Genomic DNA, 16,560 nt, shown 5'->3' on the forward strand with positions numbered 1-16,560 from the left:
ATCATCGTGACTAGACTTGCTCTGAGCAAGTTTATTGGACACCATGTTGAAAGCAGCTGCAGGAGCCTTGCCTCTGCTAGGGCATTCAGCATGGTGCATGCTGACACAACAGTAGGGACATTATTAAAAATCTCCCTAGTGTAGATAAGCCCTTAGGAGTCACTGAGCTTAGTGCCCTAAACAAGAAAACGCGCCATCACTTCACAGGACTTGGGTGGTGCGTTCTGAGCTTGCACTCGGATGGCGTCTATGACTCTTAGTGAGTTGTCAGTGGGGACTGCACCCAGGAGAGCTGCAGGGGAAGATCCTGCCTCGCTCTCCACCTTCCTTTCTAAACTTCCTCCAGAATGCTGCCCTAGGCTGCTAGTGATCGACTTCAGCTGGGTATTCGTATCCGCAGAACCACCATCCCGCAGCTCAGACCGGCCGCTGGTTCAGCAGCCATCCTGCACGTTATGCGGTTAGTTTTGATTGCTCCCTCACCACCTGCAAGGAGGGTCAGAGAATGGGAAACATGGGCCATTAAGGCTACAACATAATTAATTCAACCACGTCTCCCCACAGAGTTTTTCACTGGCTTTGACGCCGAGGCCCATCACCACTGATGGCGAACATCTTACCATTGACCAACTCCGAGCTAGAACTGTATTGGTACGAGCTAGTGTCTCTGACAGCTGGAGCAGAGTTTTTTGGACCTTCACACGGATGCTGGACAAGACAAACTTCTCCAACTCAACTGCAGTCATGAGGTGTTTATGCCTCCTCAGCACAATGCAACTCAAAAGATGTAGGGCATACATTTTATGTCCATCTAGTTTGATCTGCTGCAGAACACAGGCCATAGAACCTCACCCAGTGATTCCTGCACCTAGCTCATACGTTCTGCTTGAGCTAGCACAGATCCTTTCAATACTCAGTGGTGTTTTTAATAGAAGCAGGTACAGTACATGCTGGCACTTGTAGGAAACCACCGTGACCTATAACTCCCAGGATGCAGATAGCCTTTATTTGTTCTTGGCTGAATTATAAACAGTTCAGCAGGTACTGGAGGTGGCTTGGGTAATCAGTGAACTGAACGGCTTGTGAATTGAAAGAACATAGTTTTCTAGCTCAGAATTGGCAGGCAACTCCTTGCCAGCTACTGTACTCACTACATGTAGCCAAGAAAAAGAGAAACGCTTTTAATGTGTGGCATTCTAGTATGTGGCTGTACTGTGTGATGTGATGCGATGTGTTCTCTTGTACCGTGGGACAATTCAGTGAAAACGTGTAGCCAACAGAAGCAACTTGAATACTAGATCCAGTGCAGCATTCACTAACAAGGAGATTTCAGCACGAACACATGGTCGTTAAACTTGAAATCAAGACAGATTATAAACTAACTTGGAAAAAAAGAGTACTATAACCTGAAGACCACAGCCCAACAATGTCGGTTTGTAAAACCCGAAACTGGATGGATTGTGTCAACCCAAGCCAAATGAGAGGATAGTTGGAATGAAACCAAGGATGGGAGGAGATTAAAATAAACAAGTGCATCCACACACACGCACACACAATTTTGCCATGCAGCAATGAAGCTAAGTATGAGGAATGTCTGGTGTGGCAGAATTGCCCAAAACACAGGGATATTTGAGAGCCAATCAGACACTGTCCCATGGGAAGGGCGGGCTCAGAAGGTCCTCTCTCTTTTTATTGGTTTCCTAGGAAAAAATATTTACTTTCCAAAAGACATGAACACCTTAGCAATACCAAGAGCTTCAAAAATAAACTAGTGATTTGAGGTGTCCAGTTGGAGACATTGTTAAAGGCCCAATTTTCAGAGGGTGGGTGCTTAGCACTCTCTCAAAATCAGGGCCTTTAAAATGCATCTAGTTGGCACCTAAAATTGAGGCATGCTAAAAGCACTAATCGCTTTTGAAAAACCTCAGCCCTGGTCAGGGCTTGGACTGGGCCAGCTACATGTACTTGGGACTTAGTTTTGAAGGTCTCCAGAATCTGAGCTTTCATTAAAAACACAAGGCAAAGTCTGTCCTTTATAGTTCACAGAGAGAACCTTGAGAATGTGAAATGAGTGTAAACTGATGCAGCCTTGCCTGCCTGCATTTGCAGAGAGCCTGACACGATAGCTCTGGAAAGGTGAACTGCCCCATTTGTCTCCAGGGAGCTTAACTCAGACACCACTGATGATAGTTTAAAATGTGGAAGTTTAAATTATTTCATGGCTGACCAGTGTGAAAGGGGAGGGAGGATCACTGATTGCACAAGCTAGCGTGAGTAGCAGTCATCGTGGTGGATGATTTTTAGGGAAGGGCCACTTGTTTTTAGCCCCTTCTCCCATCAGAACTATGTAGCCAAAAGGCCAGATGGGAGGAACAGAGCGCGGGAACCAGCTGAGCCCCACGAAGGGGAAGCCAATGCCAGCAGGGCTCCTATGTCCCCCTGAGGGGAAGCCATTCCTGCTGAGCTCAGGGCTTCCATGTTTTCCAAACAGCCAGCCCAGCCACACAATCTGCTGAGCGTGGCAGCTCGTTTTTGCATTGCAAATTCATGGAATTTAGCTTGGGGCTGGAACTTGGGTGAGTACCACCAATTCCCCCCCATGCCCCCAGTAATTTAAGCCCTGGCCACGGCTTTTATTTTTTCCACCCAGAGGAAAGTCCCTCTGAAGCATTTGCAGAGGGCTGCAGTGATATGAGAAAAGCAGAAATACCCCTAAATGCCATTAAAAATTCATCTTCAGCATACAGCATTTGGGCAGAGGGCCCGCAATGAGCCCCTACTTGATATTTAGGAGGTATCCATGTGCATTAGTCAGTCTCACCTGTTAAAAGGCCAAAAATCTGCCAGGCCTAGCCGTGCATAAGCTGAATACTGTCCCAGGGATGATTTAGGGGTGATGCAGCTAAAATGTACTTGCAGCCAGTTGTTTATTCTGTTGCTTTGGGATGGGCGACGCACCCGCTATAGAAGAGTCAAACGAGAGAGAGAGAGAGAGAGTGTGTGAGCTCGTATAAAAACACACATACATTTACATTTATCAATTGCTGCTAATAGGTTTCAGCAGGCAAAGCAAGCTGCAGGTTTTTGGAGGGATTAAGCCAAATTAATTATCTAGTACTGCAATCTTCCACCGGGATTCAGTGAAGCACTAGCTCTTGGGAACAGAAAGACGATAAACATCGAACTGCAGACACTGGGAGTACTGTTTTATCTCTGCCATTTGAAGTGATGACACCCTTCAACCAAATAAACAAAGCAACGAGGAGGGGCATGTTGTTAAATGAAGTGTCTAACGAACAGACTACTCCCCGCCCCAGCCCAGACAATGGTAATGCACAATCATTCATTATAACTCAATTACAGTCATTAAAACGGGTGGGATGCAGCGGCAGAACAGATGAAGGGAGTAGTGCCAACAAAATTTACACTCCGTGTCATCAGCTAGCGATAACAACAGCTGATGGCGTCCCAGCGCATCCTCATGCCATCTGTTCCGAGAGCCCGGGATGAGAGACTGGCATTAGGTGCCACAGCAACTGAGCGTATGGTGGATAAAAAGGGCTTTCATAACTTCCGAGACATGGCAACAGCCGGATTGGAGACAATAAGCAAACATTCGACCAGACTGCAGCGATACCTGGCCTGCCCGGCGTTCTGCCCGCTCGGCTGCTTGCATTCTAAGCGAGGAGTTGCTGGATTCCACAAAGGTTGCGTCCTGCTTGCTGAATACGCCACCACGCCCGAAGAGAGGGGCGGCAGGGCAATCGGAGCGGGAACTTTCCTGCAGGATGCCAGCTTGAATCCAGCCCAGCGCAGACAGAGCTGTCACTGGCTGATGCCCATTGGGTAGCTGATGAAAAATGAATTGGGGGAAGGTCTCAATCCAGTCCCTGCCAGACAGACGCCCACCCCGGGTTCAGCAGCTGGGCCCAGAAGCCAGCCCTATTCCTGACATTCAGGAGCACCCTGGCTTGGTGCTAATGCGCCGGATAAGGTGCTGCCCAACATGAGCTACCCCCAGGAAGGAGACTCTGGTGCTAACGGAACAGGAGGATGAAACTAAGGTGCTTCCGCCTCGAGAGGTCCTGGGAGGTCAAGGCTGAGCTACAGTGGTGGGGTCTCCTGCTGCCCGGTCTGAGCCCCCATGGCAGCTACAGGAGTGTCAGAACGAGCACGGAAAGAGTTGAAGTAACATCAACCCCCCTGCTCAGCAATAGACTGGCAGAGCCACCGGTGACGAAGCAGAGGGGCAGGCTGGACGGAATCATTCAACCACACCTACTTGAACCTGTTTATTGTCTGGTTTCCTCGCGGCTCCAGGCTCTTGAGAGATGGAGCCACCTGGGCAAAACCCCTCCCGAGTCTTGACCACAATGGCAGAGCTACCCATGACAAAGCCACCCCCAGTCTCTCTCAGACTTTACACCGATCACCCTGCACCTTGGGACAAGGCGCCTGGGGAGTTGAATTCCTCAGGCCGGTGCACACCAATACAGCATGGATTTATTTTAGTCAAACCCACAGTTATGTTCTTCTCTATTGCGTGAGCCCGTGCTTGGAAGCTGGGAACTCCTTGGACACAACTTTGCTTCACTGGTTTTTGTGGGATCTCATCTCCAAGAACAGCTGTAAGAGCCTGTTCTCCTCTGGAAGCTGTTCGCAGAAAGAGAAAGGGAGGAGCTCAGAAACGGTTGTTCTAAGTTTTTGTTATTATTTAGTCTATTACCATAGCACCTAGGAGCCCCAGCGTGGACAAACTGTACAAACACAGACCCAAAAGAGAGTCCTCCATGCCCTACCCTTCAGTACAGACTAAAACTCACTTAGAACGCGCGGCTGGTATCAGCTGCATTAATCAGACCATCGCATGCTCAATCCCACACCGAAGGGAGCCTCAACTCAGGGCCTAGTGGAAGCACATGGAGGGGCTGCTATTTTGGGGAAGGAAGGGGAAGCAGCTTGGACGGCAGGCAGGGAATCTACAGTGTTGGGCTGGGAATTCCCATGGACCCCTGGCCGCTGCTCCTCCACCTGTCCCTGCCTCACTGGGCACAGGAAACTGCACAGAAAATGCCAAAGGGCCAGGGCTCTCTCTTGTTCCTCAATGGCTGGCACTAAACAAACTGGCTGTGCTTCTGGGCAATGATCTGAGGGCATCTTCGTGGCTCAAGTATTAAACAGCCACCCTGAGCCTTGGTTATGTTTTTATTTTAAACTAATCTAATGACCTTTGTCTTGGCTCCAGGACTTAAATACTATAGCTTGCTAATGACTGGTTATTTAGAGTGCAATTTCAACAGACGTCCGGGCTTTGCTAGCTGGAATGCAAAGGCTGGGTGGCAGACAGCACTTACTCCTATCCATGGATGAACGGTGACCTGCTCTCTGAGTCGCTGCAACCTCACTGATGCAGCATGCGTCATTACCCACTGCCTACAATAGTTTCCTGTAGCAGGGCTATTGCAGGAAATGGGCTAGTGCCAATCCATACCATGCTCAAAAGGTTAATGACAGTTTTAATGTCTAGAAGCTGCCAGCATCACACATCTGACTCTCTCATAACACAAGAACTAGGGTCACCAAATGAAATTAACAGGCAGCAGATTTAAAACAAAAGGAAGTATTTCTTCACACAATGCATAATCAATCTGTGGAACTCATTGCCAGAGGATATTGGGAAGGCCAAGACTATCTAGTTCTTTTTTGAACCCTGTTATAAATTCATGGAGGATAAGTGGCTATTAGCCAGGATAGGCAGGGATGGTGGCCCTAGCCTCTGTTAGCCAGAAGCTGGGAAATAGGCGACAGAGGATGGATCACTTGATGATTCCCTGTTCTGTTCATTCCCTCTGGGGCACCTGGCATTGGCCACTGTCGGTAGACAGGACACTGGGCTAGATGGACCTTTGGTCTGACCCAGTCTGGCCGCTCTTATGTTCTCTACTCTTTGCGGAGCCCTTATGCGCATGTGTCTCTCACTGCTGCGGCTGCTGCTGCTTTCCTGAGAGGATGGCACGGCTGGAGAGCAGATGAAGATAGCGAAAACAATTATGGTTCACCAAACATAGCCTGCGCGTGCTTAAACCTGGTAGCATTGGGTCTGGCTTTTCCCACTGCTCCAGCAAGCACTTGCTTAGCTTAGTTAACAGCCAGAAGCTGGCGTGGGACTTCTGAAAGACAGAACAGATGACTTTGCAGCATCTCATCAAGCAACAGTGCAGGAAATCTGTGGAAAAGCAAGCTGCATGCCATCTCTCCAGCAGGGTGGCACAGTTCCCTCCCTGCCAGGGAACACAACCACACCACACAGGGAACATAACAGGACGCAGCTAAATCCATCAGGCCAATTTAATACGTCAGCAGTCAAGAAGCCATGGACGCGAGCTTTCTCCTGATAAATCCTCGGGCACAAATCAAAGTGCAAAGAGGAGCTGAAACAGAAACAAAAGGCAGAGAGTCCAGTGATCCTGAGGAACAGAGATTCCTCGCTGCCCCCCCGAGTGTTTTCAGGTCCATTCCCCTGGAAACGTGAGGCTTTTCTGACAATTATTTACTTTGCTTCCTACACGGGGGCTGCTTGAACCAGAGAGTGTTCAACAAACAGCAGGTGCCACAGCTGACCATTGCCATCAAAGCATAAAGCCTCCCCAGTGAAGCACCTCATCAAAACAAAGACCAAAAATGCTGCAAGTCAAATTCAGCAGCCTGGGACGGCTCTAACCTGAAACAAGCTGTTCTTTGAAACTCAGGTATTCCCAGCAACGCCCACACTGGAGTAGCTGACGACCAGGACATGCTGGGCTTCCACATGGTCAGACCACTTGCTAAGCTGCCAAGGGAAGCAGTGATGTCTTCCCTTTACTCTATGGCATTTTATAGCAACATCAGGGCAAAGCTGAACTAAAAGCATCTTTACAAGCCCTTATTAATATGCAAGATAATAAATTTGTGCACACAGCTTGGAAAGCCAGGAGAAAGCCCGATTTGTGAAGAGGGCCTTGCTGGTAGAGTATAGACAGCACGGAATTACCTTATTCAAAAATTTATCACCTTCTCTAGTCAGTGCTTTTTGAAAGGTTACAGTCAAGCCAAATTAATTATAAAGGCCAACAGATTGCTGGAAGTTGTTGAAAGGAGAACACCACAATGTGCATACAACATCATCAATAGTGCAACAGCAGCTTGGTCCTTTAGTAGCTACCCCACTCGCGGGCCTAGTACAAACACATTTTTATGCCTGTGTGTTAAATTCTTCCAAAGTTTACAGCAAAGAATTCCTTCTGATTTTTGTGTCATTTAATGGCCCCATGTGTAAGTGCCTCATTCCATTCAGCTTAAAATCAGATTTAATGCACTCATAACCATTTACTGCTGTACATTATCGGAAACCCAAGCCGTTAGAGTGCTGTTCCTGCTTTTTATTTCTCCCTCCCAGCAGGCTCTGTCATGTTCAATACATCACTGGGGAAACCCCTGTAGGATGTTACATATGTCCTAGTTCAAGAAAAGTACTTTATCTCGGTCAGGGGTGGCCTGTTCAGAACACTAGACATTGGCATCAAATAATTTCCACAGAGGAGACCAACGTATCCCCACCCCTCTGAGAAATAAGAATTCGGTTGCATGCCTACAGAACCCAAAGACTGATCCCTCCCTGCAAATGGCCCTGAGCATTGCATTACTCCATTTGTCAATGGAAACAGCAGCCTCGTTCACCACCCGGACAGAACACATGGAGTGCAGCAGGTATTTATGTATCAAAGAGGCAGAGTAGTGTCTGTTTGCCCATGTGCAAGGCCACAGAACCAATCAACCAAAATTAAATTGCCAATTTAATTCTACATCCATAGGATTGTGAAGACCAAGATCGTCTCGGGGTTGATCAGTGCAGAACTGCGGCAAGATGGTTCTAAGGAGAAACTCACACCAAGAACTCTGAAGTATCCAAATTTTCTGTATTAATTTTTGTTCAACCTTTAATTAAAGGCAAACTAGTAGGTGGCCAGTTCTCCGTCGGTCTCTTGAAGCAGGTACCATCGTATCACCAATACTAGAAGCGGTTGTGATCATCCTCCCAGGTTACTTCTGTAGTCTCTTCATCCAGGGGGGCGGGGAGCTCTGTACAGAACAGATGTTTTCGAAAATAAGACTGAATTTTTAAGAAAAGAATAATGTGGAGGAGGAAATCCCATCACCAAATCTATTGGATTAGAACACGCAGCCAGCTTCGAGGCCTGGCTATATGGTTCTCATGACTTGTGTTTGATTCCAAATGTATTTTAGAAACATCTGTCACAGGAAAAGGGAAAAGTAAAATGCTGGCAGAGGTACTTTGAAGTCTCATTTAGCAGCTCTAATATATTTTGCTGTTGGTTTGTCTTTCACAGCTGACTTCAGCAGTCATTTACATATCGTAACACTGAACAGTCACACCCATTACCCACCAGTCCCCTTGGGAGGAGGCAACATGAGCCACGTGCTCTGAACTGCTACTCTACGGTGGCAACAGGGATACAGCATCAAGAGCAGGAGAAGGAGCAACTACCTCGCTACACACTGTGTGTTAGCAGGAGCTGGCCTGGGGGACTGTCCTTTGATCTCTGCTTCCTCACTTTCCCAGCAAGTCCTGCTTCCCAGCCACTGTGCTCATGACCTAAATGGGAAGTGTTAGTTACTCCTTCACACAACAGAAAAAACAGTGCACATTCATCTGGGGGTCCCCCAGCACTATGGGACTGATCCAGAGTTCTTCAACATCAATGCAGAGACTCCCATTGACTTCAAGGGACTCTGGATCAGGCCCGACCTTAGCAGCAGCGGCCCAGCCCGTGACTATGGTGAGTAGGAAACTGAGATCCTGAACTTAGGTTTCTCCTCCATCAGCTGACCTGCCAGGCTCTCACTGCCCGTAAGAATAACAATGGCCATTTTGTTTGTTTGTTTTTATTAACAACTCAGTGCAGGTTTTCAGAGAGCAAATGGTTTATAGACACTTGGTTTTCATTTGAGCTTCATTACATTTAGTTTTTATTCTCTTTCTTTTTCTTTTTTTTTTTTTTTTTTACAAAAACGGTTGTAGTTATTAACAGCTGTACATATTCTGCTACATCCTTTGGTGTAAAGTTGAGACAGTATGACTTAGTAACCCTCGCCTACTTAGCTACACCCACTTTATCTTTTTTTTATTATTTAAAAAGCACCAACTTGCAAACAACCATTTTGGGACATTAGCTTGTGGTGTTTAAAGTGGGAATTTTCACTCAAAGTCAAAACCCTCTAAGCCTTTCCAACTCATTCCAAGTTAGTTGTAAAGTGTGGCTTGTACACTGAAAAGTGACTCTAAACATGGCACTCTCTGGCTCTGTGTTCATTGATTCTGAATGGATTAATTCACATGGGGGTCTGAGAGACAAGCTGGGTTCATTAGCACTCTCACATTATCACCACTAATAATGATCCTGCAACTGGAACTTACTAAAATCATTCCGCAGATTATGAGCAGGCCATAAAAGAATCCGTCTCCTTCTCCTATCACACTGAGGAACAATACAGTGAACAGAAAAAAGTAAAAATGTGTAGTCATTCAAAATAAGCAGATCTGACTCTCCTATGCATAGAAAGCAGATCCACTGAACATGGTGCCATCTTTACATAGTCATTTTTCTAAACATAACTGCACTTCAAAAAAACACTCTTTTCTTTAAAAAGATGCTTTTTTTACTTAAGAGCTTTTTGTGACAGTGCATAACAAATCAAAATTCACACTTTTTGCATGACAGGCAAGTTTCTTGGAATCAGAGGTGCATCACCACTAATAAGTCTCATGGGGTACATACTTTTGCCTTTGAAATTTCCCTTGTTTTTGTTCTGGGGGGAAAAAGTCCAACCTTAAAATGTGAGACTTTGGGGAAAAAATTCCTATGAAGTTTACTTTCACCCCCAAATCTACGTTCTCCCCCACCCCAAACCAATAGCTACTGCTGGAGGGTACTGCTGATGACTTGCAATTCAGACATGATGCTGAATGTACGTCCAAGAACAGAATGTTAAAGAACATCTCCAACTTCATTGTCCGTTTCTTCTTTTGTACTATCGCTTTCGAACAGGTAGTTTTCACCATAACCCTAATTACTTTTGACCAGATTAAAATCAAAAATTAAAAAATAATCCATAAAAATGTAGTATAAAAATTCTCTTCCATATGCTACAATACAGGGTGAGCACTTCTGCTACACAAATACTTTTATTTCCCATTTATTTATTTAACCTTTTAGTACAAAATGTTGACACACTGGCCTGTGTGGGGATGGGTTTTGCTCCGTTGGAACCAATATACCAAAAGTGACAAGACCATAAAGCCACGGACCCCTACCAGAGACAGCGCCTCGCCCCCACCTCACACAAACCCTACTTGTTAGTAAACTTTGTTTTAAAAAAAGAATTGTATTTTAAAGGTTATCAATTCTAATTCTTTACTTTCATTTGAATACAAAACACATAAGTTGCTATTATCTTTTGTGGCTCCCTGAGCTGAATTTTACTATGCTTTCTTTGAAATTATTCCTCATCATTTATGTCCGAAGATCAAGAAGGGCTTGAGCAGAAGTTTCTTAGAACATGGACTTCCTGTTTTCTTCAAACATACAAGCACAAAAATCCGTATAAAAATTTGATTGTTTTGCTGATGTCACATCAGTAGCTGAAGATCTGACCAATTGAACTTCAGTCCATACAGTGTTCAAACATTTGACTAATACACTGAACAATTCACATGTATGACAGTAGGAACAACTTTCACCAGTGGACATCTCTGCTCAATCTGGTTACAAGCTGCAGGTCAAAGTAGTATCTCAAATGGATACTTTTTTTTTTTTTTTTGGGGGGGGGGGGGGGGGGAATGCCACCACCAAACCCATCAGTGGAATACAATTACAGCAGACAAAAAAAATTAAAAAAAAAAAAAAATACACAACTAGTGTACCAGGAGGATTAACCTCACCCTTTCAATTCTATTTACTAGTCCGTTATTTACATTTTTCACAAGTCTTATATAGAGCGCAAAAAAAAAAGTCACAATAAAAAATAAGTCCTTTATAGTGCCACCAAAGCGCAGACAAAAGAACAAAGAAAACCCTAAAACCAAAATGAAACTTGTTGAGGGTTTCACTGTGCGCCATATTTGCAGACCGCCAAATAAATCCATATATGCCACGGCTTAAAATAAAAATTGCTGAAATACATCAGTCCATGCACATTACTCTGAGTCCATGAAGATCCACATTACACAGCCTGGCAGGAAACACTCTCTCAATGCATGGCTGCTCTTCTGAAGGATGTAGGAAAATGAAAGGACTTTGCCATTGTCTTGTCAGACTCGAGCCTAATATTCAGAGTTGACAGCCCTGTTAAAATCCTTGTTTAATAGATGACCTCATAGACTGTGGCCTTCTTGTCACCAGAGCCTGTTACAATGTATTTGTCATCTGCTGAAATGTCACAACTTAAGACGGACGAGGATTCTTTTGACTGGAAAAGGGAAAAAAAAGAAAAAAACTCAGCTCAGATTCTAGATCTTCCACTTTCAACTGCATTTGACTAAGCAGAAAAGCTTCTTTGTGATGAGACAGTTACTGTTATTTACATGCAAAACAGTGATACATTAAAAGTTTCAGAGGCACCAAAGTACGCTTTTCTCTCAAGTTCCTTTCAGCCACATTCACTTATATTTACTACCAGTCATTTCTAGCCAGTGGGTTCTCCTCTCAGCTCCACATGTTTTCTGTGAGACACTGACCCAACGGCTTGCAGACATCCCTATCCTCACTGCAGAAGAGTGGGATGTTACATCTGCCCTGTTCACGCAGTAGGTGGGCCCAGTTTTTAGTTTCTGCACAGACAATGGTGTTAGCCCCTTGCTTGGAGACCCGAGGTCACTCTCAAACCCTGCTCGCTGCATACAAGAGGGACAGATGTTTGAAAGGCCCAAGCAAGAGCAGCCTCTTACCTGGAATATGCTTGCTCCATATGGCGTTCTCCAGGCGTTGAGAAGATTATCCTTTCCTGTACTCACAAACCATTTACCTAAACACACAAAGCACAGTGTCAGTTCCCCCACACCAGGGCAGGTCAGACACAAAAGCTGCAACTTCTATTGTGTAGGTTAGTTTCACAATGGGAACATTATTCCAACGGTGGGGCTTTTCTGAGCCAAGCCTCTGTCAGCTCCCAAGCAGGAGATTCTTAGTGACTGTGAAATCAATGCATGCACCGTAGGGAAGGTCACGCATTGCCCCTCTCCATTTCTGAGCTGAGCACACATATACTAACAATACCTACCAATGAAAAGGTCTGGCAAACCCTGGCAAGTGACACCACGTTTCCTTGTATTTGCTATCTACATATGTACCAGCGTAGGATTATAGAACAGAAAAGGCCATTTTATTATTGTTAGTACCTTTTAATCAACCGCTTCGATAAAGTTACCATCACCATTTGCTTGCCTTGTCACTTCAGAAGGCAACTGGCTTTGCTTTGAGGATAGCAGCAAACTGGGGTAGCTTAAAATGTGAAATTTTTAGTAAGACGATTCACCACACCTAAGCCTTGGCTGCCAATCAGTGCATTTTCCCTCTGCTTTGGTTAGTGAGTTAACGTGTGGGCAGGACTTTGATTAACACAGTTTTCAGTGATATTGCTTAGCACTTCACACCTTCAATCTGATTGAGCAGGGAGGTTGTTTTACAACTGGAACCTACAATTTAACCATCCTCCTTACAAATCCTACTGGAAGTCGTCTACACATGTGAATATACCATGGACCAAACATATACAATCTCTTACGGAAACGCTCAGGATGGTGGTTCAGAGAGGTCCCAATTCAGCCGGGACTTACCCATATGCCCAACTTTAAACACACGAGCAGCCCTGTTAAAGTCAATGGGACCAGAGCTCTTAACTAACCCAGAGGTAACTTACCACAGTAGGCAAATTTGAGTGAAAGGACGCAGCTCTCGTGCAGGTGAAGCTGGTATTTATCCGGCTTGGTGTGGTGCAACACCTCAACGTTGCTGCTCTCCATGCCCACCGCAAGCCACTCCCCAGTGGGGCAGTAACCCAGCGAGAAGATCTAAAGGGATATTCAAACAGTCTCAAAACTCAAGTCGTTCATCTCCTCGCCAGCCAGCCAGTTTCCTGGATTTGCCAAACCTTCTGCAACCCACCTTGCTACAGACATGGGTTTTGTAAAGAGCAAAGGTAACAGACCCCAGGGCTGTGCTGGAGACCACCAGTGCGCTCATTTACCCAGAGAGCAGCCATGGTCTGCTCATATGCATGCCGAGCTTCTCCACCCTGCCCATGCAGCAGGCCGCAACCACGCTGGGATCACTGCCACAACAAGGAAGCAGCTGAGACAGTTACTCCGATGCCAGTTGTGATGTGGGCACCCATCAGCTAGGGCCCAAACTCACACCATCAACTGTCCCATTTTTAGTCACTGCAGACCTTACCCAGATTTAAACAAGCAACCTAGTGGTGACGATTTCTGTAGCCAGAACTACCTAGTCCCCTAAAAAAGCCTCTCCTAGGTTGTTGAAGTATTTTCGTCCTGACTGAATACTGCCCGGTATATGACTAGTCCTAACCTAACAGCAACAGAAATAACTGCACACTTTGGGGCTGGCCGAAACACAAGCCCGGTTTCATACAATGAATTTCCCCCACCCCAGAAGAGTACACATTTACATCACCACCCAAAGCTACAAATTCTTCGAGCCCTGGTGACAGTGAGTCCAGTAGCAGTAATTGCTGAAGAAAACTGTTTACATAAGATATGAATTGATCTACTTAAATGAACGGGGAAAAAAAAAAAAAAATCAATGGAGAATTATCCCGGAAACTGCAGGCCCTTTCTCCTATGCACACTCAGAATCTTAGTAACCAGGAACTAAACACTGATTATCCTGTTTTTCCTAATGTAAGCTTCAGTGCAATTAAATACAAGACTAAGCTTCTGCGCTGCTGGATTTTCCATGGCTTCTGCAGCCAGGCATTGCTGACTCCAGCTCTGTTGAAAGCAGAGGATCAATACAAAAGGCACATCATGGAACAGGAACTTTTTATTTAAACACACACAGATTTGTTCAGAGAGAGATTCTGGTCCTTCTATTGATGGAGCTGGAGTGGGTCAGGAGCATTGTTTTCCTGGAATGGCAGAAAATTCCCTGCTCTTCATTTATAGTCTTATGCTATTCCAAGTTCCAGTAGAACTGAATAAAAATTAAGGCCTCTGCTCTCTCCTATCCTGGGGGGCACACATGCCCTGGGTTGATATTAAATGGGTGTCCTTGTTACCACAACTGACAGCAAGATCGACAACTCAGAACAAAAGTGATTTGCTGAGTTTGGAAGGAGTCTGCTTCAATCTCCTAAACTACTGACATTTTGAGTCCAACAAAACCAGGACCCACATGAACAAGCTACAAGGGATTTTCTTCTTTTGAATCCAGCACTGTAGCCTTGAATGCAGCCTCCTCCAGGGACAGGTTTCTGGCCAGAGTATTTACGGAGGTGGACAGAATGCGTCTTTCCAACATTTCCCAGCGTAGGAAAACTCTGCCTGGAAAGCTGCAAGATTAACTGGGCTTTAAGTCCTGCCCGTTCCTGGCCTGGAAGCCATGACGGCACTGACTGCATGGCATCAGGCTGGCCAGATGCCCTCTGCCAAGCATCAACACAGTGGGAACTCCTGACAGGCTGTGCGTTCAGCAGAGTTGTCAGAAACGCACCATTTCTATTCCCTTATCAGGCACTTATTTACACGTGTAACTAGCGATATGGGGACTGTGGAAACGGATGCACAGCGACAATGGCCCAGGCTCAGGTATTTGGAGTAAGCCTCAGGGTACTCTGTGTGCAGTTAAATAGAAACTGGAAATCCCATAGGAAGTTGGGAATTCGTATCACTTACAGCAGCAGCAGACCAGGTTAATCCAGCATGGGTTTGCTCACCATTAAGACAACAGCATTTACCAACAGTAAGATCTGAGGTACTAGTTTACCCCTAAAGATGGTAATCCAATGAAATTAACAGGCAGCATGTTTAAGGCAAACAAAAGGAAGTGCTTCTTCACACAACGCGCAGCCAACCTGTGGAACTCACTGCCAGGGGATGTTGTGAAGGCCAAAAGTATAACTGGGTTCAAAAAAGAATTAGATAAGTTCATGGAGGACAGGTCCATCAATGGCTATTAGCCAAGATGATCAGGGACACAACCCCATGCTCTAGGTGTCCCTAAACCTCCGACTGCCAGAAGCTGGGACTGGATGGCAGGGAATGGATCACTCAATAAATTGCCCGGTTCCGTTCATTCCCCCGAAGCATTTGGCACCTGACATTGTCATAGACAGGGTACCATGCTAGATGGACGACTGGTCTGACCCAGTGTGGCCAGTCTCATGTTCCTACCTATGGCAATTGTGTGGCACCTGTTGACAAATGCTGGCTTCTTAATAGCAACCACCGCTCATGTCACTGACTTCTTGACAAAGGAACGACCACGGTGTTTAATTAAGATATTGCAAGTCCGTACACTAACAAGGAAAAGCATCATTCCCCTACCACGCATAGCCTGCTAGGGACGCAAACCTTCCAGCAGGGCAGTCGGGTCTGCCCCACCTGTGTAAGACACCCAAAGTGCCAGGGTTGTGGCACCCTCCCCTTTAGACTGATAAGAATATTAAGACGCACCCTGCCAGTTGCCATGGAGATCCTTGAATGACATTTCAACACACACAAGAGAATCAGCCACAAACTCCAGCCAAATACTGGTGATACCAGATAACTTTAAACCCACTGACGAGAGAATAGCCCACCTCAGTGCCAAAGGAAACACCCCATTCGTCAAAAGTCACAAGACTATGAAATTTGCAATAGCCGGGTATCGGGCAGTCTTCCCTCCTCCAAAGGCAAGAGAAACCCAGTGCTTACCTGGGAAGTGAAGTCATGCTGCTGGAGCTGTCTTCCTTCCCTAAGGTCCCAGGAACGCACTGTGTTGTCCAGACCACCTGTCCATAATTTTGTACCATCATGCGAGATATCTATGCAGCTTGCGCCATCTGTGTGGCCTTGGAATTGCCTGAGAAGCCAAAATCCAACACGCAAGAGGAAGGGCTTTAGAAATCTCAATCAAACACATTTGTCTCTCTCTCAACATTTGTGTTACATTCAGGGATCAACAACAGCTCATCAGTATCTGTACAGTCACTCCAAGGTCGAGACAGTCACTGATAAGGAACCTGGATGCCATGTTTACATAAAAGAAAATTCTGTGTGTGAGACAATGCAATCCGACAAATGAAGCTGCACCAGTTCCAGTCTGTTCTGCAGGCCGAGTACTGGCAGGGACTTAACTGGGGAAAGAAGTAGTCGTGCTTTCCTGAGCTCTTCCCACAAAATCAACCTGTCCCATCTCTCAGCGCTAACATTTCAGGCTCAGACACCTCCACCGGTTTGCACTCAGTTCCCATTTTCAAGGTTTCGTAGCAGCTAGAAACTCACTT

General features: G+C 45.8%; 1 protein-coding gene across 9 annotated transcripts in view; it reads right to left on the minus strand.

The window, feature by feature from the left end:
* Positions 1-10,924: 10,924 nt before the first annotated feature.
* TLE3 (TLE family member 3, transcriptional corepressor) overlaps positions 10,925-16,560 on the minus strand; it is a 46,068-nt gene continuing 40,432 nt past the window's right edge. For 3 of the 9 annotated variants that reach the window (XM_074966646.1, XM_074966640.1, XM_074966644.1), the window contains exons 17-20: positions 15,989-16,136; positions 12,976-13,126; positions 12,005-12,081; positions 10,933-11,526 (exon numbers count right to left, since the gene is read on the minus strand). In XM_074966646.1, coding sequence (XP_074822747.1) covers positions 11,419-11,526; positions 12,005-12,081; positions 12,976-13,126; positions 15,989-16,136 — 484 coding nt within the window. In that variant the 3' untranslated portion in view covers positions 10,933-11,418. Of the gene's footprint in view, positions 11,527-12,004; positions 12,082-12,975; positions 13,127-15,988; positions 16,137-16,560 lie in introns of all 9 variants that reach the window. The other 6 variants (XM_074966641.1, XM_074966647.1, XM_074966645.1 and 3 more) reach the window with 4 other exon arrangements.

This window comes from Natator depressus, chromosome 10, assembly GCF_965152275.1.
Source record: "Natator depressus isolate rNatDep1 chromosome 10, rNatDep2.hap1, whole genome shotgun sequence".
Lineage (NCBI taxonomy): Eukaryota > Metazoa > Chordata > Testudines > Cheloniidae > Natator > Natator depressus.